A 13,657-nucleotide genomic window follows, 5' to 3' on the forward strand; every position below is an offset into this window, starting at 1 on the left:
AAAATATGGGGAGAGGGAGATGAGAAACTTAATCATCTTCAGGCAGATGAGAAAGTAACTGAAGGCCTGGTTGTGAGTGATGTCAGGCTTTTGCTGTTTTGTCTGTAGAGGGCTGCGGAAATCACTGTAACTTACTCAGTCCTGTGGTGTTTCTTGTTGTTGTTCTCTTCATTTTGTGATTTCCCTTTCTTAGTAAACATAGTATCTTTCTGGCTTTGCTTTTAGATTGCCCTGCTTTTCAGTGAATCTCACCTCTTGCTCATCATTCAGTGGCTGTTTCCACATTGCTTAGTACTTCTCTGAGTGCTGCACAGTGGTGTTTTCCTGCCTTAAGAGTGAGTGGCTTTTCCTTTTAGTCTCTTCTTCCTTGGCCACCTTGTGCAAGAATACAGAAAGGCTCTTGACCTGAGTGCTGATGAATGTTTCCTTGCTTTCTAATAACCTTGCAGTTTGGCTGAGCTCTCAAATATTCAGAAAGGTTGAGGAGGAGCCTCACACTTGTACATAGGACATCTGTGTCCCAAGTAATGTCCTTGGTGTGCTGAGTTGTCAGTAGGACTGTGCTAGAGAAGACCAGGCGTTAGTTCTTTGATGCTTGTAAATGCTCTTTTCCCTAGAAAGTGTGCCCAAACTTCTTCCTGTGGCACCAAGAGGCTGGAGGGGGGCGAGTGTGTGTTGTCTCCACGTGAAGCTTGCTTCTGCTGCGTTTCTCCTTACTGTAAAGCTGGAGACATTGCTTCTGATGTTGCTTCCGGACGGCTGTCCTGCCTCATCTTTGTGGAGAGTGCTTTTTGTAGTCTCATACTCATACAGAGAACAAGATTTAACAGTATCTCCTGACTACTTTTTGAGGGTGCATCTGCTTGGGCCCATGACTGTGATGCAGGGAGCTACTGCTGATGGAGCTACTTGTGGCCTCAGCAACATGAGAGCTGCGAGGCAAGTAATTTGGGATTGAAGCTTTGCATTGCATTAGTGTGATATATAGAGGTGATACAGCTGCTTATTTTGAGTTAGCTCATGGGATTGCAGAAACAGCTAAGAAACTGCCTAAGAAAACAGGGTGGAAAAAGGAAACGAGACAGTTTCAAGTGCTTTAGATAAGTGTGTCAACCTCTGCAGTTAGAGGGAGTGGTGCTTTGTGTGGGTAGCACGCCATTTGACATAAAGCTAAACTGGATTTCCTAGGAGCGATACAGTATAAGGTCCAGCTAGAAGACCAGCCCTTCTGCAGGTGATGCTGGAGCTGCTGGGGCTGGGGGCTGCCTCCACCTGCACCCACTGCGATGCCAAAACCAGACACAGCGGAGCGTGGGCAGAAACCTCCCGTGCCCGCGAGCCTCCCTGGCACAAGGCACTGCAACCTGCGGATCTCCAGCACGACACAGGGGATCTGTGTGTCCTTTGGACGCCGGTCTCTCTCTGTGTGCTCGTTTTTGCCTGGTCACGTGTAGCTTTGCATGGTGAACAGCTGTATTTAAGCCTTGATACAATTGCTGGAGCGGTACCTCTGTTACACTACCGAAGTGGCTGCTGCAGTTGGTCGGTATCAGCTGGCTACAGGAGTCCTCGGAAATCACTTTTTTCCTCTCGGGAACCTGCAGACCTCAGTCTGGGGCTTTTACTACACTCATTTGGGAGCATTTTGTGCTGCCACCCGAGGGAGATGAAGATGGCAATTTACAGGCCAATTTACACACTAACAGGAAGGGAAATGGCTTATTCAGAAGTAAAAGCATGAAGCTGAAATACTAAAAAACATTTTCAAAGCAAAATTCTGCTGTGCTTGTCAGTATTACTAGCAAAGTCATTTTGGGCTGCAGTTAAATGGCTACTGTGGGTACTTTATGGATGCACATACATATAAACTAGATTTCAGAACACATACTAAGTGTTTTGAACTTTGACTACAATGGGTTTGTTTCAGAAAATGCAAAATATTCTTTTGTGAGAAGAAAGTTTATATAGCAATAGGATGAAAGGAAAAATCTTATGAATAAAAAAGACCTAATTGGCATCTGCCATTTTTTGTGGGGTGGTGTCAAAGGTACTAAATTATCCTTTGACTAAGATCTTATGGGGTTTGTTTTTAAAGGTATATGTGCAAAATAATCAGAACATGTTATGCAAGCTGGTTTTGTAACAAAATAAACCAGTTAAAAAAAACAAAAACAAACCCAACATTGAAACTGACATTTTACCGGCATGTTTGGGTTTCTTATCTAGTAGTTTGGTATAATTTTGTTTTTATTTTTATGTCAGTAGATTTTTAGGTATCTCTTTTGCAGGTTGAAAAGTCTTGATCTTAAACTGATTTCTCCCCACCTCCCCTGTCATGTGTTAATTAAACCAGTCCTTATTTTATTTGAACTTCTGGTAGTTTTGAATTTCTAATCTCTATGGCTATTTTTGTTTTCCAGGTCAGATGTACAATTGCCTGTAAGTATCATTCTGTTTCTCAATTTTTAATTTTTTTTCATATACCTCTTATTTCTTTTAATTTATTTTAAGAAAGATACAGCTGTATCAGCTAAGTATTTAAAAAAACTTCCTGAAAAGAATTTTTAGAAATAGTATTCAAAACTGTGTGACATTTCGTGGAATGCATTTAAGGATTTTTAAAGATACGAGTGTGTACTTTGATCCCTTTGCTTTTCAGTTTGCAAAGAGTTCTGGTAAAATCTAGTACGGATTTAATGTGCTTAGAAAGATGGAAAATATACTTAAAGGCATTACAAAACAAACAAACCCCAAAACAAAAAAAGACACCCGAAGTTGATGCCTTGACGATTTTCTGAAGTGAGGATAGCAACTGCTGTACTTGCTAAGATGGCAGATTTTCATGTGGCAGAAATTTCCAAAAGTACTTGCAGTTGAGTTCTACCTTAATATCAAATGTCAGACTTGAGTGAGTTAGCTTTTAAATTTCAGAATCAACTCTCTGCATACTCTGGGCTGTGCTGCATCAACCTGAAGTTGTTTTCGTAGGTATACCATGTCTCTTCCTTACTTGGGGGAACACATTGCAAGGGTATGAAAATTTTTGCTCATACACTGAGGGGAAGAGACAAAATTGGTATGCCAGGTTAAATAAAGCAGCTAGTTTCTGATAATATATGAGGAAAATACACACCCTGAATGTGGATGCAAGTTTGTTCAATTCCTTTCAAGCAAAACTGCGCAGAAAAAAAGATCAGATCATGGTAGCTTTCATTCAAGCCATGACCAAAACAATGTGGCAATCTCTTAATCTAATACAAATAATCTCAGAAGAGTTAAACGTGGTAAAACCAGGGCATGTGCAGTGAAATATCTGTAGGAGAACAACTGGGAAAACAGAAGTGAGTGGGTCTGTGCATGGTATCTGTAAAAATGACTATGCTTTTGCCAATGGGAAACCCAAAGTTTTGTAATGATACTTAGTGCTTTTTATTCTTTCTTTCAGGCACTGAGGATTGCAGCTCAAGAAATGTAACTGCAGAAACAGGAACCAGTAGTAATGACAATTTATCAGTAAACTCTACAAGTGGGAACAAAGCCTACGGAGGTGGAAGATCCACCAGGGATATGTCACTATCCAACAGAGCAATAAGTGATCGGAACAATGTAACACGTAAGTCACTTGGAATGTGACTGGGATGTGAATTTTCAAGGTGGTTTTAGATGTGCTTTTATACTGCATTAGCATTTTAAGCCTGAACTCCAGCCCAGAGTGCAAAGAGCCTTGCAGGGGTGCAGATCCAGCTCCTTTACTGGAGTAGAGAATGAGCCAAAGAATTGTATCTGCACAGCTGACTGGGAGTGCAATTTAATGCTGTGATTAGTGTGTAGCCTTGAAACAGTTTTATCACTGTTAGGTTTGGGCTTCCTTCTCTCCTTATGTTAGCTTTTTAGGTTACAGCTGCAACAGTTCAAACATACTCTGACATACAGATTTGGAATACATGCATAACAGACCACAGCTGAAGTACTCTACCTGGTGTGGAGGGTGCTGTATCATCTGTCTGGAGGACAGGTGTGTGATTTTTGCAGCTAGAAAGGCTTTTCCCTTTGGAATAGTCAGATTAGGAAACATAACAGCAAGTTGTGTGTTTCAAGTCTTTCTCAGCTCCCTGCGTGAAGTTGACCGCTGAGGCAGGATAGGATGGTAGTCACTGCTGCACCTAGACAGTTTTACTCCTTGAGATGAAGTGATACTTGAAGTGCGTCCAACATGTAAGGGTGGCTTGATCATTTTCCCAGACTGATTACTGTTTTACAGAGACCTGTTATTTGGGTAGGGTGGGGAGAAGAGTGCTTTGTGTTTGTCAACAAATATTCTTGCAGGTGAAAAGATTATTTTTTTTCTTCTCTTGCCTTTCACAGAGCCCGTCCCTGTTCTTGATATCAAAGCAGAATATGTTGGTATGACTTACATTAGCTTAACATGGGAAGTAAATGACACTGCTTCGAACTCCTACACCTACAGGATAGAGGTTGTAAATGGTACTTCTATTAGGAACCTGACATCCACTGTCACCACAACTAATATTACCGACTTAATGCCTGGGACGTTGTATAATTTCACAGTAATTGCAGTAGTGAATGATGATGAGACAGAAGGAGAAGGACTGTCAATAGGCCTGTATACAAGTAAGTCACAGTTTCTTGCAGCCCTGTTTCTGGTGGTTTGTAATTTTTTTGTGCACCTCAGGGCTCTACCTACCTATGTGAAGATTATAATTCAGTACTACTGTATGTAGATGTGATATATTAGTCCTGGAGCCTAATCTGGGCTGTATGCAAAGGGTGGGATGTTAGTGTGCAGCGGAAACAGCCCAGATGTTTTTGTTTTGTTTTTAATTACCTTCTTTCCCCGCTTTCACCTCCATCCTCATCAATTTCCTGCCTGCCTCTCTGGATTCCCAAGGGAAGCCCTGGGAGCAGTGGTCAGTGATGGCCTGTGCTTCTCCTTTGGAGTGTCGAAGGGAGATGATGTGCACTCAGAATGACTCAGAATGACTTTTCTTCAGTCTCTCTTAGCTGCCCATTGATGCAGAAGCATCCAGGAGCATGTGGTGATGCTGTTGGGGTGCCCCTGCACTCTGAGCAGTGAGTGATGTGAAGAGGGTGAGGTGGCGGTGTGCTGTGTTCCCTCTGTCCGTGTGTGTGAGCAGGTGTTGCTGCAGGGTAACAGATTGTTGTCTTGCCTTTCACAGAGCCCAGCCCAGTCCAGGATCTCAAGGCGGAGTATGTTGGTGCTGAGAAAGTCAGCTTAACATGGGCAGTGAACACCACTGCTTCCAGCTCCTACACGTACAGGATAGAGGTTGTAAGTGGTACCTCTGTTAGGAACCTGACGTCCACTGTCACCACAACTAAAATTACTGAGTTATTCCCTGGGACGATGTACAGTTTCACAGTATTTGCAGTAGCGGCTGATGGTCAGACAGAAGGAGAAGCGATGTCCATCAGCCTGTATACAAGTAAGTCACAGTTTCTTGCAGCCCTGTTCCTCTGTGCAGCTCAGAGCTCTACCTACCTGTCTGACAGCTGAAATATAAAAGTGTTGTGTGTAGATGTGATGTTTTAATCCTGGAGCCTAATTTGAGCTGTCTCCTAAAAATGGGGTCTTAATGTGTGGAAGAAACACATCCCTGCTTTAAAAAGAAATGAAACAAAACCCACCTTCCTTCCCTTCCGTCATGATCTCCTCATATCCCCTCATATAGGAGATAATTTCTTGTCACAAGTACTGAGTGATTCACACTCAGCTGTGTGATTCACACAACTATGAGAGATTCCCTCCTAGACTTGCTGTTTGTTAATAGAGAAGGACTTGTGGGAGGTGTGGTGCTAGGTGGCTGTCTTGGCCATAATGATTGTGAAATGGTCGAGTTTAACATTTTCAGTGTAATAAGGGGGGGAAGACAGCAGGCTTGCTACCCTGGGCTTCAAGAGAGCAAACCTTGAGCTATTCAGGGAGCTACTTAGCCAGACTACCATGGGGATCTTCTTTTGAGGGCTTAGCAGTCCACGAGTACTGCTGATTTTTTAACCACCTTTTAGAAGCACAAGAACAGGCAATTCTGCCGTGTCATATGTCAAGCAAGCAAGGCAGAAGACCAGCTTGGCTGAACAGGGAACTCCTCGTGGAGCTCAGGAGGTAAAAGGAAGTGTTTGATCTCTGGAAGTGAGGTCAGGCTTCTCGGAAATACTACAGAGCTGTTGTTCGTATATGCAGGGAGAAGAATGTAGGCCAAAGCTCAGTTAGAGTTGAAACTGGTTGATGTTGTGTCAGACAACAAGAAAGGTTTTTTTAAGTATGTTAATGACAAGAGGAGGTCTAGATAAAACATTGGACTGATACTTGCTGAAGATGGTCACCTTAGTAATAAGGATGAAGGAAAAGCAGAGGCATTCAATGCTTTTTTTTTTTTTTTCCTCTGTCTTTCATAATACTGATAGACCTTGGCTTGCTGGTCCCCTGAGCTAGAGGACCACGTGTGCGGGACCAGTGACTTTCCATTTGTGGACACTGAAATTGTAAGGGACCAGCTGTATCAGCTGAATGTCCACAAGTCCCTGGGGCACAATGGGATTCATCCCAGCGTTCTGAAGGAGCTAGCGGATGTAACAGCAGGACCCCTTTTGGATCATCTACCAAAGGTCTTGGGAGTCTGGGGAGGACCTTGCTGCCTGGAAGCTAGCCATTGTTATTCCAGTTTACAAGAAGGGCATGAGGAAAGATCCATGGAACTATGTTAGTGTAAACTCAGTTTCTCTAAGTATTATGGAGAAGATCATACTAGATACTGCTGGAAAGCATTTAAGGAATAACGCAATCATCAGGGACAGTCAGCATGGGTTCACACAGGGGAAGTCCTGTTTAATTAATTTGATATCCTTCTAAGATAAGGTCACCTACCTAGTGGATGAAGGCAGTAATGTAGTTTTTCTGGATTTTAGTAAGGCTTTTGGTCCTGTCCCTCACAGCATCCTTCTGGACAAGTTGTCCAACTGTGGGATAAGCTGGGTTCACGGTGTGCTGAGGGAAGAACTGGCTGGATGGCAGAGCTCGAAGGGTTGCAGTGAATGGGGCTGCATCTGGCTGGCAACCAGTCTCCCGCGGTGTTCCTCGGGGCTCAGTTCTAGGGCCAGTCCTGTTCAACGTATTTATCAGCTACGTGGAGGCAGGAGTTGAACACACCATTAGCAAATTTTCTGGTGTTGCTCCCAAACTGGGAGGTGCTGTTGACTTGCTTAAGGGACAGGAGGCCTTGCAGAGGCATCTAGGTAGATTGGAGCACTGGGCTATGATTAATAGGATGAAATTTAATAAGACCAAATGTCAGATGCTGCACATGGGACGGAGTAATGCCAGGCACAAGTATGAATTGAGAGAGGAGTGGCTGGAGAACAGCCCTGCAGGGAGGGCCTTGGGGGTGCTGGCTGGCAGCAGGCTCACTATGAGCCAGCAGCGTGCCCTGGCAGCCAGGAGGCAAACCGTGCCCCGTGGGGCAGCAAGCACAGTAGAACCAGCCGGTGAAAAGTGGTGGTTATCCCTCTGCATTCAGCGCTGGTGTGGCCTCGCTGAGTACAGCGTGCAGTTCTGGGCCCTGCCATTGCAGAAGGATGTGAAGGTCCTTGAAAGGCATCCAGAGGAGAGCAACAACGCCAGTGACAGGGCTTGAAGGTGTGTCCTATGGGCAGCCACTAAGGACTTTGGGCTTGTCTAGTTTGGAGTAAAGGAGGCTGAGGGGCAACCTCATTGCTCTCCCAGCTTCCAGAGAAGGAGATGCTGAGCTCTTCTCCCTGGGATCCGGTGACAGGACTTGTGGGAATGGTCCAAAGCTGTGGCAGGGGAGGTTTAGACTGGACAATAAAAAGCATTTCTTTACCAAGAGGGCGGTCAAACATCAGAACAGGCTTCCTAGAGTGGTGGTCGATGCCCCAAGCCTGTCAGTGTTTAAGAGGCCTTTGGACAATGGCCTCAATAATATGCTTTAACTTTTGGTCAGCTCTGAAGTGATCAGGCAGCTGGACTAGGTGATCCTTGTAGGGCCCCTCTGACTGAAATAGTTAGTCTGTCTCTTTCCTGACCACCTCTGGATTCCCAAGGGAAGCCCTGGGAGCAGTGGTCAGTGATGGCCTGTGCTTCTCCTTTGGAGTGTCGAAGGGAGATGATGTGCACTCAGAATGACTCAGAATGACTTTTCTTCAGTCTCTCTTAGCTGCCCATTAATGCAGAAGCATCCAGGAGCATGTGGTGATGCTGTTGGGGTGCCCCTGCACTCTGAGCAGTGAGTGATGTGAAGAGGGTGAGGTGGCGGTGTGCTGTGTTCCCTCTGTCCGTGTGTGTGAGCAGGTGTTGCTGCAGGGTAACAGATTGTTGTCTTGCCTTTCACAGAGCCCAGCCCAGTCCAGGATCTCAAGGCGGAGTATGTTGGTGCTGAGAAAGTCAGCTTAACATGGGCAGTGAACACCACTGCTTCCAGCTCCTACACGTACAGGATAGAGGTTGTAAGTGGTACCTCTGTTAGGAACCTGACGTCCACTGTCACCACAACTAAAATTACTGAGTTATTCCCTGGGACGATGTACAGTTTCACAGTATTTGCAGTAGCGGCTGATGGTCAGACGGAAGGAGAAGCGATGTCCATCAGCCTGTATACAAGTAAGGAAGCAGTGCCTCCCCATTGCCTGTAAACATTCAGCTTGTACCGAATTGTCCTGCTTTTTTACCTTCGGTGTGCAACTTTTTACTATTTATCATTGCGATGTTGCTTCGCTCCTGTGAACAGGAATGCAAGTGGTCTTTGGTAAAACGGAAAATAACTGTGATTTTATGTGTATCTGTGTGTGCCCGTGTTGCCTGTAAAGCAGTTATTTCATCAGCTTGTCTGCTCAAGAGTACGTAGAGATCTGGCTGCCACAAAAGCATGATGTTTTCTAGACTTGAGGGCTGAATAGGCCCCCTACAGTGTTTCTGGGAGCAGGTTATTACAGCTCATATCAAAGGACATAGTGTGCAGCAATGTGGTGGCCAAGATCACAGAAGCTTTTTGTTCCTGAAGATTGGTTTGAGCTCTTGATGGAGTCCCTGGACTGGAGCTCCCATTGCTGTGACGGTGCCTAGGGCTGCACTCAGTGTGGTGCCATTTTTGTTGGCTTTGTGCCATGGCACCTTTTTCCCCAGATCAGAGGGACGGATGGGAGGGTAAGGTCTTTCTTTTGTGTCTAGCTCAAGGGTAGAAAGGGAACAGGCAACTCCCCCACAAAGCAATTGGAAGCAGTGTCTGCTGGAGCTGCTGCTGAGTAGATGAGCTTGTCTAAGCTGCCTGGGGTGGGTTTTGCCTGCCTGGTGTTGGTGCCGAACCAGCCTTGCACACACAGCCCCCCGCGTGGGTCAGCTCTTGGGCCTGCTCAAGGAGCCCATTTCCTTATGCTGATCTTGAGGTGACTCTGGGCTGAAGGGCTCAGATTAACACGGACGGGCACAATTCTGAGTTAACAGACCAAGACTACCCTGCACTTTGCTTCCTTCCCTGATTTCCATCTGTCTGGAAACCCACTGTGGAAACAAATAATTTTAGCATGTGAAATTAACTGAAGAGAATACCCCCCAGAACTTCTGTGGCTTTTCTAGAAATGCCCCAGCATGAATGTCTGAAACTGGTCATTGATACTGTAGGAGTGCCGCTTGGCTGCAAATAATGTTCGTTTTATATGGAATAAGGAAATGTGGCTGTGGCTCTTCTTTCTTTATTTCTCTGTCTTGCCAGATTGTTGTCTTGCCTTTCACAGAGCCCAGCCCAGTCCAGGATCTCAAGGCGGAGTATGTTGGTGCTGAGAAAGTCAGCTTAACATGGGCAGTGAACACCACTGCTTCCAGCTCCTACACGTACAGGATAGAGGTTGTAAGTGGTACCTTTGATAGGAACCTGACGTCCACTGTCACCACAACTAAAATTACTGAGTTATTCCCTGGGACGATGTACAGTTTCACAGTATTTGCAGTAGCGGCTGATGGTCAGACGGAAGGAGAAGCGATGTCCATAAGCCTGTACACAAGTAAGTGACAGTTTCTTGCAGCTCTGTTTCAGGTGGACTGTATTTGTGTAGCACAGGCCCTTGCCTACCTGCCCGAGGGGTGTAATTGGGTACTGCTGCAGGCAGGGGTGATGTTTTGATCCTAGAGCTGGAGATGGCCGATCTGCCAACCTTGGGGTGTTAAAGTACATCAGAAGCATTGCTATGATAGAAAGCTGTTGGTGAAGTTCGTCCCCAAGGCTGGCAATACAGAGAAGATGTTTTTCCCCAGGGACCTCTCTCTTTAAATTTGGAAAAGGAGGTTGCATTCATTTCCAAGAGGATGGGGGCCTGAAATTCTTGTTTTAAGGGGCTCCCGCAGAAAGCGTATTGTGCCAGGGGAACTTTTGTGAGTTGAGGTTCTGTAGCTGCTGTCAGGCTGCAGCAGGAGAGTGGGATTTAGGCCACGCTAGTTCAGGAGAACTGCTTTGGCCATCCAGTACCTTGCCATGTTGAATATCAAGTCTTGACACATGGTGTTGGAAAGACAATTTTAGAGCTGTCCTGCAAGGCTGTAGCCCAGCTCGGTCATTCCAAAGGGTGTATTTGAAAGAAAACATGCCTGTTCTTGTCATTTGTGTTGTCCTGAAATGTACCTGCATGTGTGCCCCTACCTTTCCAGTAAAGTCCCAAAATTTTCTCCTGTGCTGCCTGATGGCTAGTAGCCCTGTTTTGAAGATGCAGAGAATAGGGTGCTGGAAAGAGGGGTTTTGGAGATGGTCTCTCTGCCACGGGAGTGAGTGCGGGGCACAAGAGTTGCAGAAAAACAGGGAGCCTGGGCCATCACCTCTGTTCCTCTTCCAGTGATATTTGATCTTCCTTAGTTTTTGCTGTGCAGAGATGTGGCACCATTGTCTTTCCCGCCTACTCTTTTGTCCTTGCTCACCTCTCTGGATTGCCAGGGGAAACCCTGGGAGTGCTGGCACCATTGTGACCTGTCCTGCTGCTTTTGAACATGAAAGGAAGATTGTATTTGAGTTGCCTCTTTTTTTGCTTTGCTGTTACCAGCCACTAATGCAGAAGCATCCAGGAGCATGTGGTGATGCTGTTGGGGTGCCCCTGCACTCTGAGCAGTGAGTGATGTGAAGAGGGTGAGGTGGCGGTGTGCTGTGTTCCCTCTGTCCGTGTGTGTGAGCAGGTGTTGCTGCAGGGTAACAGATTGTTGTCTTGCCTTTCACAGAGCCCAGCCCAGTCCAGGATCTCAAGGCGGAGTATGTTGGTGCTGAGAAAGTCAGCTTAACATGGGCAGTGAACACCACTGCTTCCAGCTCCTACACGTACAGGATAGAGGTTGTAAGTGGTACCTTTGATAGGAACCTGACGTCCACTGTCACCACAACTAAAATTACTGAGTTATTCCCTGGGACGATGTACAATTTCACAGTATTTGCAGTAGCGGCTGGTGGTCAGACAGAAGGAGAAGCGATGTCCATCAGCCTGTATACAAGTAAGTCACGGTTGTTTGGATCCCCATTTCTAGTGGACTGTGTTTTCCTGTGCAGCACAGGGCTATGCCTACCTGTGAAAGGGTTGAAATATAATACAAGGCTTACCTGGCCTACCTACTAAGAATAAGGTGTGAATATGTAGAGGAAGCATAACTCCAACTGTATTTTATTTAAAGAAAAAAAAACCCCAACAAACAAACAATAAACCACCACCATACACCTCTAACCCCACCGCCTGCCCTGAAACAAAAAATCCACACAACAAGCAGCCCAAAATCCAACTAACCAAAAAAAACCCCAAACAACAAACATACAAAAGCACCCCTTCCCTTCCCACCATACTGATTCCTTTCCTGTCCACCTCTCTGGATTCCCAAGGGAAGCCCTGGGAGCAGTGGTCAGTGATGGCCTGTGCTTCTCCTTTGGAGTGTCGAAGGGAGATGATGTGCACTCAGAATGACTCAGAATGACTTTTCTTCAGTCTCTCTTAGCTGCCCATTAATGCAGAAGCATCCAGGAGCATGTGGTGATGCTGTTGGGGTGCCCCTGCACTCTGAGCAGTGAGTGATGTGAAGAGGGTGAGGTGGCGGTGTGCTGTGTTCCCTCTGTCCGTGTGTGTGAGCAGGTGTTGCTGCAGGGTAACAGATTGTTGTCTTGCCTTTCACAGAGCCCAGCCCAGTCCAGGATCTCAAGGCGGAGTATGTTGGTGCTGAGAAAGTCAGCTTAACATGGGCAGTGAACACCACTGCTTCCAGCTCCTACACGTACAGGATAGAGGTTGTAAGTGGTACCTCTGTTAGGAACCTGTCATCCAATGTCACTGAAGTTGAAATTACTGAGTTATTCCCTGGGACGATGTACAGTTTCACAGTATTTGCAGTAGCGGCTGATGGTCAGACGGAAGGAGAAGCGATGTCCATCAGCCTGTATACAAGTAAGTCACAGTTTCTTGCAGTTGCTGTTGGGATGTGTGTTCCTGTGCAGCACAGGGTTCTGCCTACCTGCCTGAGGCTTGAAGTGCAGTATTTTTTCAGGGGGAATTGCTGTACACAGCCTACCTGCAGTCAGTGATGTTATAATATGTGCGTGGGGGAATTGTTGCCTTCTCCTTGTGGAGCAGGCCCTCAGGCTCTTATTTTGAAGGGCTTCCACAGAACGTGAATTGTGTCTTGGGAAATTCCCCCTTTGGAGGGGCCCGGGCTTGCAGCTGGGCTGTCAGCAGTACTGTGCTGTGTGGCGCTCAGCCACGCTGCTCTGCTCAGCTCGGCAGCAGAGAGAAGGTTGAGGTATTCCTGTGATCCTCATGCTGGGCATCGTGACCGTTTTCCCCCCTTGTGAATATATGCTGCTGTTCCTTTCCTTAGTTTTGTCCTGTTTTGTCTGAGGTGAAGTGAATCTGCCCCAGAGCTCCTCGGTGGGGTTTCCAGAGGTGCCCCAGAATCAACCTGTTTTAGAGAGTCTGGTACTGTGAAAGTGCTGCTTGGCTATTTGTAATTCTCAGTCTTTCCAAAATGTGCAAGTGTGGCTGTGCTTCTGCTTTTTCTGTCTGTGTGTGTCAGTAAGTATTTGTGAGCATTGATGGAGTCTCCCCTTGACTTCATGGACCCCAGCCCTGTGTTCCATACCCAGCTAGAGTTTGCTGTTCTTTGATTTTTCCCATGGAGCACAGATGATACTTCTCACTATGCGTACAGGAGAGAGATACAAAGTCATGGTTCCTCCTCTAGAAACCAGACAGCCAGCGTCACCAGAGCTGTTATTACAGACATAAACCCTGGAACCTTCTATAATTTCACCGTATTTGTAGGAGTAGCTGACAGTGTCACTAGAGGAAAAGAAATCTTTATAAAATGCAGTAGAAATAAGTCCCAGTCACTCACAGCTATGTTTTAACTAAATCTGTTTCTTCTGGTACACAGTTCTGATTCTCCTTAGTTTCTTAAAGTAATCCCCATTTTTAATAACAAAATAACTTAATCCATGAGGGTTTTTTACCCCTTTATTTGGAAGTATTAAATACTTCATCAAAGTCGTGGGTAACTTTACCGTGTGTTAGAATAGTAAACGTTACAGGAGTTTTGGTCTTGAAGGCCAAGTTTTAGGAGATTTTTAGTTTAGAGGGACCTTTCCTCAGTGTT

General features: G+C 45.8%; 1 protein-coding gene across 1 annotated transcript in view; it reads left to right on the forward strand.

Annotated features, from left to right (window-relative positions):
* The first annotated feature begins 871 nt into the window (after positions 1 to 871).
* PTPRJ (protein tyrosine phosphatase receptor type J) overlaps positions 872 to 13,657 on the forward strand; it is a 28,419-nt gene continuing 15,633 nt past the window's right edge. The window contains exons 1-9 of the mRNA XM_037402590.1: positions 872 to 943; positions 2,421 to 2,439; positions 3,446 to 3,613; positions 4,366 to 4,632; positions 5,199 to 5,465; positions 8,390 to 8,656; positions 9,787 to 10,053; positions 11,252 to 11,518; positions 12,187 to 12,453. Coding sequence (XP_037258487.1) covers positions 872 to 943; positions 2,421 to 2,439; positions 3,446 to 3,613; positions 4,366 to 4,632; positions 5,199 to 5,465; positions 8,390 to 8,656; positions 9,787 to 10,053; positions 11,252 to 11,518; positions 12,187 to 12,453 — 1,861 coding nt within the window. The remainder of the gene's footprint in view (positions 944 to 2,420; positions 2,440 to 3,445; positions 3,614 to 4,365; positions 4,633 to 5,198; positions 5,466 to 8,389; positions 8,657 to 9,786; positions 10,054 to 11,251; positions 11,519 to 12,186; positions 12,454 to 13,657) is intronic.

This window comes from Falco rusticolus, chromosome 10 (assembly GCF_015220075.1).
Source record: "Falco rusticolus isolate bFalRus1 chromosome 10, bFalRus1.pri, whole genome shotgun sequence".
NCBI classification, from domain to species: Eukaryota; Metazoa; Chordata; class Aves; order Falconiformes; family Falconidae; genus Falco; species Falco rusticolus.